General features: G+C 41.7%; 1 protein-coding gene across 1 annotated transcript in view; it reads left to right on the top strand.

Moving 5' to 3' along the window:
- Nucleotides 1-13,778, top strand: part of VPS35L (VPS35 endosomal protein sorting factor like) — a 46,863-nt gene that overhangs the window by 31,008 nt on the left and 2,077 nt on the right. The window contains exons 27-30 of the mRNA XM_075285776.1: nucleotides 2,951-3,090; nucleotides 3,847-4,012; nucleotides 6,360-6,478; nucleotides 13,616-13,762. Coding sequence (XP_075141877.1) covers nucleotides 2,951-3,090; nucleotides 3,847-4,012; nucleotides 6,360-6,478; nucleotides 13,616-13,762 — 572 coding nt within the window. The remainder of the gene's footprint in view (nucleotides 1-2,950; nucleotides 3,091-3,846; nucleotides 4,013-6,359; nucleotides 6,479-13,615; nucleotides 13,763-13,778) is intronic.

Below are 13,778 nucleotides of genomic sequence, written 5' to 3'. Positions count from 1 at the left end.
GGCCGTGCAGAGTTGTTCTTGCACAGTATACATACAGTATGTTCAGACACTCATAGAGCAGCATTATCAATGGCTGCGTTCACTCCATAAAATACCCTTTTTTCTGGTTGACTGCAAGAGCAGCCGGGTGTAGTGAAGTGAGGCTTTACCTGCCCATCCATTATCTAATGATGTGTGACCTGAGCAGCTACATGCACTAGGTACTTCATATACATTTGCAGTAAAAGAATTGTTGCACTCGGTAACTCATCGTATATTCTAGTATAAGACACATCTTGCTTGCATTGTAAAACCAAAATATAAAAACAGTAGAAAAGGAGGCAAACTGCAACATATATGGGGTCGTGCACTCCCTTTTGCAAACTATTCTCTCAGAGTACAAGGGGTTAAAGGGAAATATTAAATTTTTTGTATTTTTTAAACCAGTGAAATATCACTTTTCTAAGCTGTGTATTTTTTTGAGGATTATTTTTAATTGTATTTTTTTGTACATGGTTGCCTGAGTTTCTTTTCTGTTCTGTTAACAGCATTTAGTGATATGCTTTACAGCATAGTTATAGCCATTGGCAGCAATAATCTGGAGCTTACTCATTAAGGTCTATGGGTCTTCACCTCGATCTTGTCATTTACTATATTAGTTTCCTCTTATTTGGCACTTGTGGGTTCTGTATAGGGAATGTGTCGCCAGAATATTACCTATTGTTTAAATCACGTTAAACAGTAAAATTTTGGTGATGGTTTTTTAATGATCTAAATTAATATCTAATATCTATATTTTAAAAAAAATCCTAAAATTCTTGCAATTCCAACTTTTACCACTAAGCCTAAAACATTGTGACTTCCTGTTTCCTATATATGAACCAAAGGTCATTGACATCATGGTCTGGATTAGACCCTATTCACTTCTATGGAAGAGTTTTTGAGGCATGCTCTGTGCAGAGGTTATTGTATAGGGAGGGGAGTAGATAACCTGTGAAATCCTCTATTGTAACTGGTGGATTCTGTGTCTTATCTACATTTTCATGATAGCTGTGATCATAAATGTGCTGACAAGTGAGGTACTGCTGCAAAGAAATCTCCTATAGAAAATAGGAGGTCTCAGCATATCATATGCCTAGTGGACAAAATCTAAACTGCAGGATTTTTAGAATAATTTTTTTATATAGATAATAACATGAAAACATTTTGAAAACATAACAACCCCCCCCCCCCCAAATTAAAAATAATATTTAACATAAACTATTTTTTCAAACAAGTTTTATTTTCCAGCAACACATTGCCTTTAAGTACCAGTGCCTGGCTGTGACTGGTGCCTGTTCTTCCCTGTAGTGCTGCCTCATTGACTGGCTCATATAAGAACATAGCCTGTCTGTGATCACTTATGTGCATGGTCATCAGTCTGGTAATCCAGTTTACATATTGGCTTGTTGGGTGACCTAAAGACTAATGATGATCGGGTGTGACCACTAAATACATGATAGGATTGCCTTATGATAACCCATGTTGGCTTCATGTGAGCTGCATTTCTTTGCTATCCAGCTTTCATGTGACGGCTGTGATAAATTAGTAGTGACGTCATGTGATTTCTCTCCAGAGTCTATGACCGCACCTATAGACATTGACCAGGCACATGATATCACTCAGAAATACACTTATCGCTTATAGGTTTTACTGCTGTCTGGTTTATCCATACATGTTCTCTTTATACACAACTGAGCTGCACAAAACATCAGAAACTCTAATTTTGTCTATTTTTTTTTTTTTTTTAACTTAGTGACTTACTAAAGCTCTATTTGCGCCATAAACTATCATTTGTAGCAACGTGGTATTAAAGGGAACCTTTCACTGTACTCGTATATTTCACATCTCCTTTCAATATGGTTAATGGGTTAGGGTTAGTCACCTTAAATGTTAAAGGATTCAACTCGAATGCAAAGTAGAGAATGACTGTTACTGAGTTATGTCCCCTTAAGGCAGACATTACGCTCTCGCAGAAGACCCATTTTGATACTGTCCTGTTCAATTGAAGAAAAGAGCAGGGACATCTATTCTCATTTCCTCTTCCTGCCATATGGCGGTCGCTACTTCTATGTATACTATTAGAAGGTACTCGATGTACATCCTGTGGCGGAGTAATCATTTCTCAGATAGATCATTTACTTTTCACCCCTCCCCCACAACATTCATACCCGAATACATTATTTTTTAGCGCTTTCCTCCTGGAGCCACCATAGGCTCTATTACATGATTGCATCATGTGCCTGTGACGATAGATCTGAATGCCCGTCATGCATGCACCAGAGTCTGTCATTGGTGGCTTAATGGGGACCTTCTCAAGAGGACACAGATGCAAGAGTTGCTCAGATACCACCTTAAGTCTTTCTTTGAACTCAATGAAGGCTCAGTCTCGTTGTAAGCAGTACTTTGGCAGCCCCGCAAGGCTGTGATGCATAGTCATTGCATAGAATTGGGGTCTAAGTTGAAACACAATGCTAACTCGTGCCAAATAGATCTTCGTTCCCAATGGCGGTGTGCTGACTGTCACGACTTAACACTTAACTTCCCTCCCTGATGCACAAAGATCAGTGAGCAAGATGTACTGACCCTGACTTGACTGCGGACAGTAGGATCTTCAAGTCTTGCATTATTTCCCATAATACACTGCACATATATATTTTTGGCTAGGACTTTAGTTGAATTACAGTAATAATGTGACCATTTTGCCCCTTTGTCTTCAGTAGAACTTGGTCATCCAATCCTTTTGAGCTTGTCTCTACCATGAGAGTGAAGCTGTCATCTACAATATGTGAGGCACTGAACAAAAAATTAAAAAATTCTAATTTCTTCATATTGTTTTCATAAATTTAAAAAATATTGTCATAAGATTTGATAACTATACATGACACTAGTATTGTGTAACCTTGTCTTATGACCTTATCCTGGTCTATAGCGGATGCCTTCTTCAAAGCTGCCGTCAGCCTTGTCCCCGAGGTGCCAAAGACCATCAATATAGATGGAAAGATGCGTTCTTCTGAAACCTTTCTCCTGGAATTCCTTAGCAACTTCTTCTCCACATTGCTGGTTGTTCCTGTGAGTATCCATTATATAGTGCTAATTCATGATGGGGCAATTCATCGAACTCTCAGAAATGTTCTTAAATGAAGCAGAGAGCGGTCACTCTTAGGGAGCATTCACACGATATTATGCTCCACTCATTCTGAACGTAAAATTCGTTCAGGATAAGCGCGTAACAAGCAGCTCCCATTCATTTGAATGAGTGCCGACATACGCGCGCTACCCATTGAAATCAATGGGAGGCTTTTTTCCCTATTTCTTTCAATGTAATACACGCGTATCACATTGAAAGCAATAGATAAAAAAAGCCTCTCATTGATTTCAATGGGGAGCGCACGTATGCTGGCACCCATTCAAATGAATGGGAGCTGCTTGTTACGCGCTTATCCTGAACTGAATTTTACGTTCAGAATGAGCAGAGCATAACATCGTGTGAATGCTCCCTTATGCTAAGTTCACATTAGCGTTGGCTATTTGTCACTCTGGTCCATCAGAGGCCCAAAACGACGGATAGGCAGGCCGCTATCATAGCAGTTGCACAAGGAGACTGACGAACTTCATTGACTGTAATGAGGTTTCAAACTGGTGGACAAAAAAAAGCTGTGTGCAAATGTGAATCCTGCCTTACAAAATAGTTGCCATATGTCTGAAGTATATAGAAGTAATAAGCCTTTGACATCTTTGCTGCTTGATATTTTTATTCTTTTTTTTTTCCATTGTAATGTGATCACATTATAGAACCTTACCTGTACTGTGCTCTTGTGTCTTCAGGACCACCCAGAGCAAGGTGTCCTCTTCCTGGTGCGAGGCCTGTTAAATGTGATTGAAGACTACACTTGGGAAGATAACAGTGACGACAAAGTCCGAATCTACACCAGTGTCCTGCACTTACTGGCTGCCCTAAGTCAAGAGAGCTATCTCTATCACATAGACAAGGGTAAGCTGCTCTTATAAGTCTTTGTATTCTTCAGGTCACCCCTCTGTATTATGTCTGCCTCCATCATTACCATTCTTAGAGTACTATAGAGTTCACACAGACACCATTCCCCAAACATGTGTGCAAGATTTAATACACACTGCATTTTTGCGGTGTAACGTACATACCAGGAAAAAATACAAATTTACCAGTATATGTTAAATGTAAGCCCCATATTATGGAAAGGACAGCACAGCACAGCAGTCTGCTCTTTCCTATATGGAGGGCCATTGTACAAAATCATAAACTAGGAATTTTATAATGTTTTTCTTATACAATGGGACCCGTAACATTTAACAGATATGTTAGTGTTTGTCATTTTTCCAATATACTTTCTGTTTTAATTTCTCACAGTTTTCTAGATCTCTGCTTGCTGTCATTCTTTGTTGACTTCTAGTGGATAAAAGTCAGTCCATGGCTATGTGATAGACAGTCCATGGTCATGTGATAGACAGTCCATGGTCATGTGATAGACAGTCCATGGTCATGTGATGTACACACAGGTGCACAGCTAGTTACAGTCACAGCACAGTAATCAGATATTTCCCCTGTAATGAGCTGTGCACCCGTGTGTCCATCACATGACCTGGCCTAAGGTCTAGTTTTTATCCAGTAGAGGTAAGCAGAGTGAATGAAAGTAAATGGATATTGGAATTTTTAAAAAACTTTTCTTTATACAAACAACATTTATTTTCTTTAAATGCAACAAATTAAGGATACGTTTACATTTGAAGCTTTGTTGGAAACTCAATCACAATGTCCGCCTGAAATCGGCAAACAAAAAAAGTCCTGCACGCACTACTTTTTGTCCGTTGGTTTCAGTTTCAAAATGATGGACCCTATTATCACCAATGGGGTCTATTGGTTCCATATGTAACCACTATCTGCCAATGAGCCAGAACAGCGGAGAGCAGGCATTAGAGAACTGTTGTTCAGGTAAAAACCTATTTTTAAAGGGAGAGTCCCCCACCTATACATGTTCAGCCTTTGGGTATGTTTTTTCTTTAACATGACATGTGAAATTTTGATAATTGACTTGAATTGCAAACCAGGAAAACAATAAGTTCTCTTAAATTAAAAAAAAAAGGCCGTCTGTGTAATACATGAGCAGTCTCAGTTTGTCAGAGAGATACTGTATGCACTACTAGTTAGAGGCCCTTAACTATGTTTCTTAAAGAAGATCTCATGTGGAGAAGCCCCTGTACAGTATTTGTATTCTTTGAGGGAGAAAGCCCCCCTTTATAGCTTACCTTGCAGACTTCATGTAGCCATGTATATGATAAGTGCACGTCTACGATGTGGCAGACACAGGCTCTGGTTGTTAGCGCTCAGTAGATATTGACATTGAGTTTCAATGCTCCAAGCTCATCGGGTATTTCAGTGCCAGTCCTTGCACTTGGCAGGGCTCTCCAGCAGCTGTTGCTTACAGTTGGCATGTCTCTGAGGAACCCAAAATAAACTCCTTTGTATCTGGCTTATCGCCCTGTAACCTAACATAGAAGTGGTGCTCTCTGCTAATCCAGTTCATTTTGATTTCATTACTATTGTGCTTATCTGGAAAATCTGAAATCATTGAACAATACATCTCGTATTTACCAGTGCATTAAGTGGTGGCAAAATAAATTGCACGCAAACCTGGTATTATGTGCCAAAACATTGGCCATTATACTAGAAAGACAATTGTTAAACCATTAGCTTATTTTCCTGGATCAGTCCAGGTAGATATAGAAGGTAGTGAGGAAACTTGCAATTGAAACTCCATTTTTCTAATAGTGATCCACAATCCTTGCAGACATAGTCAGCAAGGAGGGAAAGCTTACGCTAGGTTCACACTAGTGCTCAGATCTGCACAAGGACCCAAACGATAGTCCCTATCCACTTAAAAAGAGGTTACCTGCAGAAATCCACGGACTCCCATAGACTAAAAGGAGGACTTTTCTCTCCGCCGAATGTAAGTGGATTCTACAGCTCCAAAGTTGGTGTGAATCCAGGCTTAGAAGGTTAATGATTAATAGTTTATTATCGAGTATGTATAATCAGCTTGCAGTACTCCCATGCTCCCTCTAGGGGTGACTGTGGGTAGCCAGAATGTTATGTATTAAATAGGTCTATGCATAGGATTCTGAGCGATGTATCAGAAAAGCAAAACTTCATCTATTATATGTATCTGTTAAGAAATGAATTGTTTCAGGCTATTGAACCTATTCAGGTTACAGTGGACTAGGGTTTCATACTCTCTACCAGATAGTGTCAGTGCTTACACTGCATGCAGAATGTGACCATAACATAGACCCATCTATTTCTTTAGTTGATTCCAATGATAACCTGTATGGTGGAGATACAAAATTCTTGGCAGAAATCAACAAACTGTGTGACACCCTGATTGGACAGATACTGGAGCACCTCAAAGCTCTAGGGAAAGAAAAGGTAAGTCACATTTTAACATTATAGAAATCATAGCAAGCCTCTGTATGTCAGTGCCTCATATAGTGCTACTTCCAGTTTCTATTGAAACATGGTGTTGGTATGTCTACAGCACACTGTAATGATGGTACCAGTCCTGATGTTCACTAGTCCAGACTCTGGGTTGTCTTTCTGGTTGTCATTTCGATTCAAATGAGTAGGAGAACTGTAGTACCATTCATGGCTACTACACAATGTACAAAGCTATGCCTGGTTTTGGGAGTGCTGAAGGGTAGGGGTGCTGGGAGTCGATTTTGGTGAGGATAGGTCATCAAAAGTTGAAAAATGTGCAGAGTCTGTTCTTTGGCTGTGGTGTCCTTTCAGTTTTTCTGCTTTTAAAGCCCCATTATGCCTGCAGCACATTTTGCATTTTGCATATACAGTATATTCTCAAAGGTGAACTACTGCTGTTTACACCATCTAATAGATCTGTCCCTGATATATCCATTGCAGTTTCAGGCCTTACTATAACTCTTAGGCAGTATGCCCGCTGCCTCGGGGTTGCATTTGACGTAGACCTTTCCTTCACCCCCTCATATCCAGTCACTCGCACACTCATGTCATCTCCACCTCAAAAGCATCTCCAGAATACGCCCTTTCCTTACCAGAGATACACTAAAGACACTTATTATCTCTCTGATTCATTCTCGCCTTGACTACTGTAACTCCTTACTAACCGGTCTTCCCCTCACTAAACTCTCCCCTCTACAATCTATTCTGAATGCAGCGGCCAGGCTCATCTATCAGGCTAGACGCTACAGCGATGCCTCTGGTCTGTGCCAGTCACTACATTGGCTGCCTATTAATTATAGAATACAATATAAAGTTATCACTCTCATCCACAAGGCTCTCCATAATGCTGCACCTCTCTATATTTCCTCCTTCATCTCTGTCTACCGCCCAACCCGTGCTCTCTGTTCCCTCAATGACCTAACACTTACATCCCCTATTATCAGAACCTCCCACGCTCGTATACAAGACTTCTCCCGAATTCCACTTCTATGGAAGGCTCTACCCCGGACAATCAGATTAACTCCTAATTTCTACAGCTTCAAGCACAAACTAAAGACACCTCAAGCACCAACACCATTGGCGCATCTTCCATATCACAGTATGGTGATAGCTGGTGTTTGTTGTCTCCACTGGGTTCGGTCCTCCCTGGATTGTGATTCGTAGTGGACATCATGGTGCTTGTAGTGCCCAATATTAAGTTGGTACAGGAGAGGATTGAGTTGTAGGAGGGATGGTGTATGCTGGTTATTGTGCCCGGTATATGCCTGATACATGCCTGATTCGGGATGGTAAACTGTGATATGGAAGATGCGCCAATGGTGTTGGTGCTTGAAGGTGCGACATTGTCCCTATGGAATTTGTATGTACGTGGTTAATAGTGTTGAGTCTCTATTGAAACAGTATGGCAGATGATCTGTGGTTGGTGCCTCATTGGGGTTGTTCCGTTTCTTGTTTACACTCTGGGGTGGGGGGAGATGGCTTTTTTGGATCTCGGGTTTAGTCTTACGGTTTATGGGGATTCTTCTGTCTATTATGACCGGCTCTGGTAACCTTCAGGAGCGGTCACATGATTCCTACATCAGCTGACTCGTGTGGGAATAGAGGCACGCCCCTTCGAGGAGGCGGGGTGGCTGGTCAGGCGATGGTGAGGCTGATTGGTTGCCTGGCCGGCTCGTCGGCGATTGGGTGGGCGTGGCCTCATAGGGTTCGGCACTTTAAATCTGTGCGAGCATAGAGGCTAGACGTCAGCTACTCTGCCAGTACTGGGGCACACCATTAGTGCCTTGGGAAATGTGGTTTTAACCGCACATCGTGGGCAGTGTTAGATATTGTAGGAAGGCAGTAATCTTCTTTATGATAGCTCAGTCAGCTCTTGATGAGTCTGTGGGAAGCAGATGAAACGCGTTGAGCCGAGCCATGTCTGAATAAGAGCCAAAACAAAGGGGAAATTTTTTTTATTTTTTTTTTAAATGTTAGCCTGCAGAAATCTGGCTGGAGCATTTCCCCTATCATTGGGCTATAGCTAACATTCACTGGCCCGGGAGGGGGGCATAGCTCCTGAAGTTATATCTTTTACGCTCAGTGGTACAAAGTTATTGTCTAATTGCAGGGTGTAGGTTTTCATCTTATACCACACCGAGGGGTTGGAGAGGTAGCTATATATCAGGTTGCCTTCCATATACGGCCCGTTGCATAAGACTTACTGGGTGTTTATTTTTCATCAGGTCTAATATAAATGGAGGGGCATGTTTTATTTTAGCCTCTTTGTATGTGTGCCTGATCATCAATATTGCCTTATTGTTGTGCAACACACAGCACTAGTTTGTATTTTAGAACAGGCAGGGGACGATAGAGTCTCTATCACTCGTATTATTTATCTTGAATAGGGCAGTTTAATTAGTGCACTATTCATGCTAGTGGGTCTACATATGTTATAGTTTTGACCTATAAATTTGCTAATAAAGTATAGTTGTGCAGACATAGGTCTTGTGGGTCATTGAATACACTTAGTGATCATAGACTGGGGAGCCATCATACCCTGTCTGTGTTTTTGCACTATATACGGGTAAATGCCTGTTGTGGGTGGGGGTCGTTTTTAGCCTCTATGGCATGTTAAATAAAGGTTATGTTTTAATACATATATCGGTCTGATATCTAGAGTCAATCAGCCACTCTGTGAAGCTTGTATATGGTGGTTGACGATACCCTCTGTGAATAGAACTTATGACACACATCCCATCAGGAATAACACAAGCTGCTAGTCAGATGTAAATAGACTCTCCTTACACTCATAGTAAGCTGGGAGAAGCTTCAGACTCCTCTCTGTGCAGTGTACAGGCAGGGAATGCTGTGTGTAAAGATGGAGAGGTTGTCCCCCCTCCACTCACTATGTTCCTCCATCTTGAGCCTGCAGGTTTCTAAAGATGGAACTTTCTTAGGAGCAGGGAGTGAACAGCAAATTGGCAAGAAAAGAAAAATCTAGTGGCATTAACTTAACAGAGGTCTTCAAAGCAATTTAGTTTTTTAATATAAGTGCCTTATATTTTGGTCCAGAGTCACATGTACTATTAAATGAGACCAAGTTATCTGAAATGTTAGTGACTATTTAGAGATCGGCAGGAGGCCAATACTGAGTTCCTTCCCCAGCAATCTACTGTTTGAAGAGGCTGCACCACAGTTTAGTGATACAGCTTCTTCACTACTTACCAAGCACAGCACCGTATATTTGTCTAGTGGCTGTGCTCGGTATCACAGTTCAGCCGTTTCAGTTGAATAGAATTAGACTGTGATCAGGCCATGTGACCAATGACTGTGATGTCCCATGGCCTCAGGGAGTACCTCTGTCATTTCAAACTGCCGATCTGGGCGGTCCCAGGTGTCAGACCATTGCTGATATTCAGTTGATTTTAGTTATTGGTCAATTAAGTCCTAGAAAATTCTACTGTAAATCCCTCTAAAGGTGGGGCCCCACGTGGCGTTAACACCGCAGTTTGCCCGCTGTGTTCTACAGTCACTGCACAGTGGATGGGATTTGCTAAAAAATGCACAAAAAAATACACACAGCGGACACACTGTGCATGTCCATTATACCTATAGACACCATGGCGGTTTCCCTGCAGGTATAATGGAAGCAGAAAGTCCACAGAGGAAACCTCTGCAGACTTTTTATGAAAAGCTCTGCAGGAAAAATCACGATGCGTTGCCACCTTGGTTTTTCCCGCAGCGTTTTTTTTTTTTTTTTTACTGTGGCCTGCTACGTGGGGTCTTAACCTAAGGGTGAACCCTTTATTCCCAGTTTAGCCTGTTCCAGTCCACTTTGGCAGAGAGGTTTCCTACTAGGCCCAATACATGCATGTTATTTTCCCATAACGAATATATAGGAATGACAAAGTATTGTATGTTGTATTACATTTAAGGATATTGAAGCTCCAGTCTAAGGCACATTCAGGGATCTCCTCCTAGCTATGACCTAGAAATATGTAACCACAATGGTGGGAAGTGACCAAAAGTATGCAATCCCCTAATTATTATTCCATAATTTCTTTTTACATCATGACTCGGGGTTCATTCTCCCCCTTAGTATTACTTAAGTAACTGGATACACTACCAGTGTGATAATATGTGATGTGTGTCAGCATAGCCAGGATACACCCATGTAGTAATTACCCAGCGGGGATCTCCTGACATCTCACATGGTGTCATTCGCTTCTTTCTAGTCCCCTCTGTACATCTGCACTGGTTTAATATATCTCTATACTACACTGCAGCAAACAAGAGCCCTGACATTGCAGCTGTGGTCTCCGGCTCATGACCTAATGGTGTAATGAGAAACAGCTTGTCCTGTGCCGCGTAAGGGAGATGAACACTACGTGAACTGTGAATGATCTCCCCATTACACAATCTTCATCAGAAATCCTCATTCACCGTCCTCTGGTCCCATGATCTGCTATACACATGACTGCCATTACAGTCCCTCGCTGTAGAATTGTCTAGAACAAGAGTCTCATTGCTGCCTCCAGTAACAGTCACAGGAAAGAATCTGTCCATCCGTGTCCTCCCTATGAAGACACCAGTATGTACACGTCCATGTCACTGGCTGGACATCTAGTGCCTGAACCAATACGTTAGGCCTTTATTTTTGGCCTGTCAGCCATAACATTAAAACTACTGACACGTGAGGTAAATTTTACTGGAGATGACGTAGCATTGGATATATTAGGCAGCAAGAGACTGTCTATCCTGGAAATATGGGCAGGCATAAGGATCTGAGACTTTAACAAGGTCCAGATTGTGACAACTAGTCGTTTGGGACCCCAGTATGTGCTACCTATCTAAGATGGCTGAAATATGGTCAAAAAGGAGAACCAGGCTCATGGACGTCCAAGGCGTATTAATATGCATAGACCGTGAAGACGAGCCTGTCCTGGGCTTGTGCAAACTCCAACAAAAAGTTGCTGTTTGAGATATTCTTGACCCTTTGGGAGGGGGGGGGGGCTTAAACTGGCTATCCACTTTCTACAATTATTGGCCTATCCTTAAGATGGGCTATCATTATTAGGTCTGCAGGGGTCCAAAGGATAGGCCATCAATTTTAGAAACCCCTTTTAATTGTCTATATTTTGGTTATTTAAAGGGGTTTTATAGGACTTAACTCCTTTAAGGACCGATCTTAAGGATAGGTCATTAATATTAATGACACAAACATTATTTGTCCTCTAACTATATTCTGACTGTCAAGATCCCACCAATCCAGGGTATGAAAGCATTTTGCCTGCCAAACCTCCAACAATAAGCTATTAAAGTGCAGGGGTCAAAGCTGCAATACCAGTCACCTACTGTATACAGTGTACAGAGCTGTGCTTGGTACTCAGTGAAGACTCTGCAGTGATTGTCTGGACATGGTGGCCTAGTGGAACAGCTGACTAGTGTGGTTGAGGGGTTTTGGCCCCCCACCAACCTGATATTGATGACCTATTCTAAGGATAGGTCATCAATATCCTAATTCTAAAAAGACCCTTTAAATGTATGCATAGGGATTCTCCTTTAATATTCACATCAAATTGTATCGGTGCCTTGTTAGTCAGTGACCGCGGAGCAAATAGAAAATGTTACTACTGCCAGTGTCTTGCAAGTAGTTAATCCCCCCGACAGCAGCTTGTCATTGACCCCCTACTATCAGGATGATGCCGCCTTATAGGCGTAATTATGGTCAGCCTAGTTTGTCTGGATGCCCTGTGCCAACCCTGCTGCCATAGCAACTGGCCATTTTTGTTCTTTTTTGATATAAAGAGAATTCTCGTCCCACTTCATACCGCCTTCTATGTAGCATAGAAAGATGCGTCGGTACTTACAGTGATGGGTATTGCTGTGCTTGGGGCTGCTCCCTGTATCCTGGACCACTATATTGTAGGTCTGGTAATGTAATGCGCTGGTTAATGGAGCATTTGTGCAGTCTCAGCACCGGGACTTACAGGTCTGTATCTCATCTCATTATTTTCTCTGCCATCTTTCATTCAAGACTTGCAATGACAATTTAATGAAACATTTAATGTGCGGTGTTTGTGGGTAGAATTACTCAGATTAATTTAAAGCAAACCGCAGACATATCCAATCCATTTAAAGGGGAAGTCTAACCACATTCTGTAATTAGATTGTGAACGGTGTGTGAATTGACAGAGTGCAGACTTTAAATATACTTGTCAATTCTCTTATGTGGATCTTCACCACTGATTTTTGCCCTGTGCAATGCTTAAGCCGGGCTCCATATGGCAACCAAAATGGTCACCAGTGCAACTAAAAATTTACAAAGAGCCCTGCTGCTCTTTAAGAGAAAAGCCGGCAGCCGTGGCAAACTCGGCAGCATGTATGGCTGTCTGCAGATAGATTCAATAGAATGGTGAAGCAGGAATACTTCAGCCTCCTGCTCCATCATTCAAGCAGCTGCTAGTATTGTGGGACAGCACTAGGTTTTGTTTTTGTTTTTTTTTAAAATATGGTGTCAAGACTATTCCCCAATGCTAGATATTGGTGAAAACAAGATCAGACATGTTAGAATACAACATGCCTGATCCTTTGTTCTCGCAGGATAGAAGTGACGATGGCATACTGTCTATTGAGAATATAAACTCCCTTTGCTGAGCGGATTGTGCATGTGTATGTAAGGCCTGAGGTATGGCTGTGGGGTGAACCAGCAAACCACCATGTTATACGTATAAACTAGCTTATCAGGATGTTCCAGGACTTTTCTATTGATAACCTATATTTATCCTGATGATTCTCTATCTGAAGAAGCCAAGGTGCTCATGATGCCACGATCATTGGTCATTTGGCTCTCACAAACATACTAATTTGCTGTAGGGTCAGTGCTTACCAGGCATGATCCATTACAGCTTCACTAGTAGACAGACTTGCCAGGCAACATACCACCTGGTACATCTACTTGGGAAGCTTTGTTTTTGTTTTTGTTTTTTTTCTTCATCGGGCCCTCATGGTCACCTGGTTAGATCTCTGTGTATAAATACAGACTTATTAGTACAATGTTAACCTCTCCATTATCCTATTGTTTGTTTTTTTACCCCCCTTCCATAGACCCTGAAGCGTCAGAGCTCCCTTGCACTGCTCCTTTTTAATAGTCTTTTTGCTCATGGAGACCTGAGGAACAATAAATTAAACCAGCTGGCTGTGAACCTGTGGAACCTAGCTCAGAAGCACGGCTATGCGGATACAAAAACCATGGTACGTGCCAGCTTAA

Source organism: Leptodactylus fuscus, chromosome 8, assembly GCF_031893055.1.
Source record: "Leptodactylus fuscus isolate aLepFus1 chromosome 8, aLepFus1.hap2, whole genome shotgun sequence".
In the NCBI taxonomy this organism is placed as follows: domain Eukaryota; kingdom Metazoa; phylum Chordata; class Amphibia; order Anura; family Leptodactylidae; genus Leptodactylus; species Leptodactylus fuscus.
Note: the sequence above shows the minus strand (reverse complement) of the source record. Positions and strands in the feature narration are given on the sequence as shown.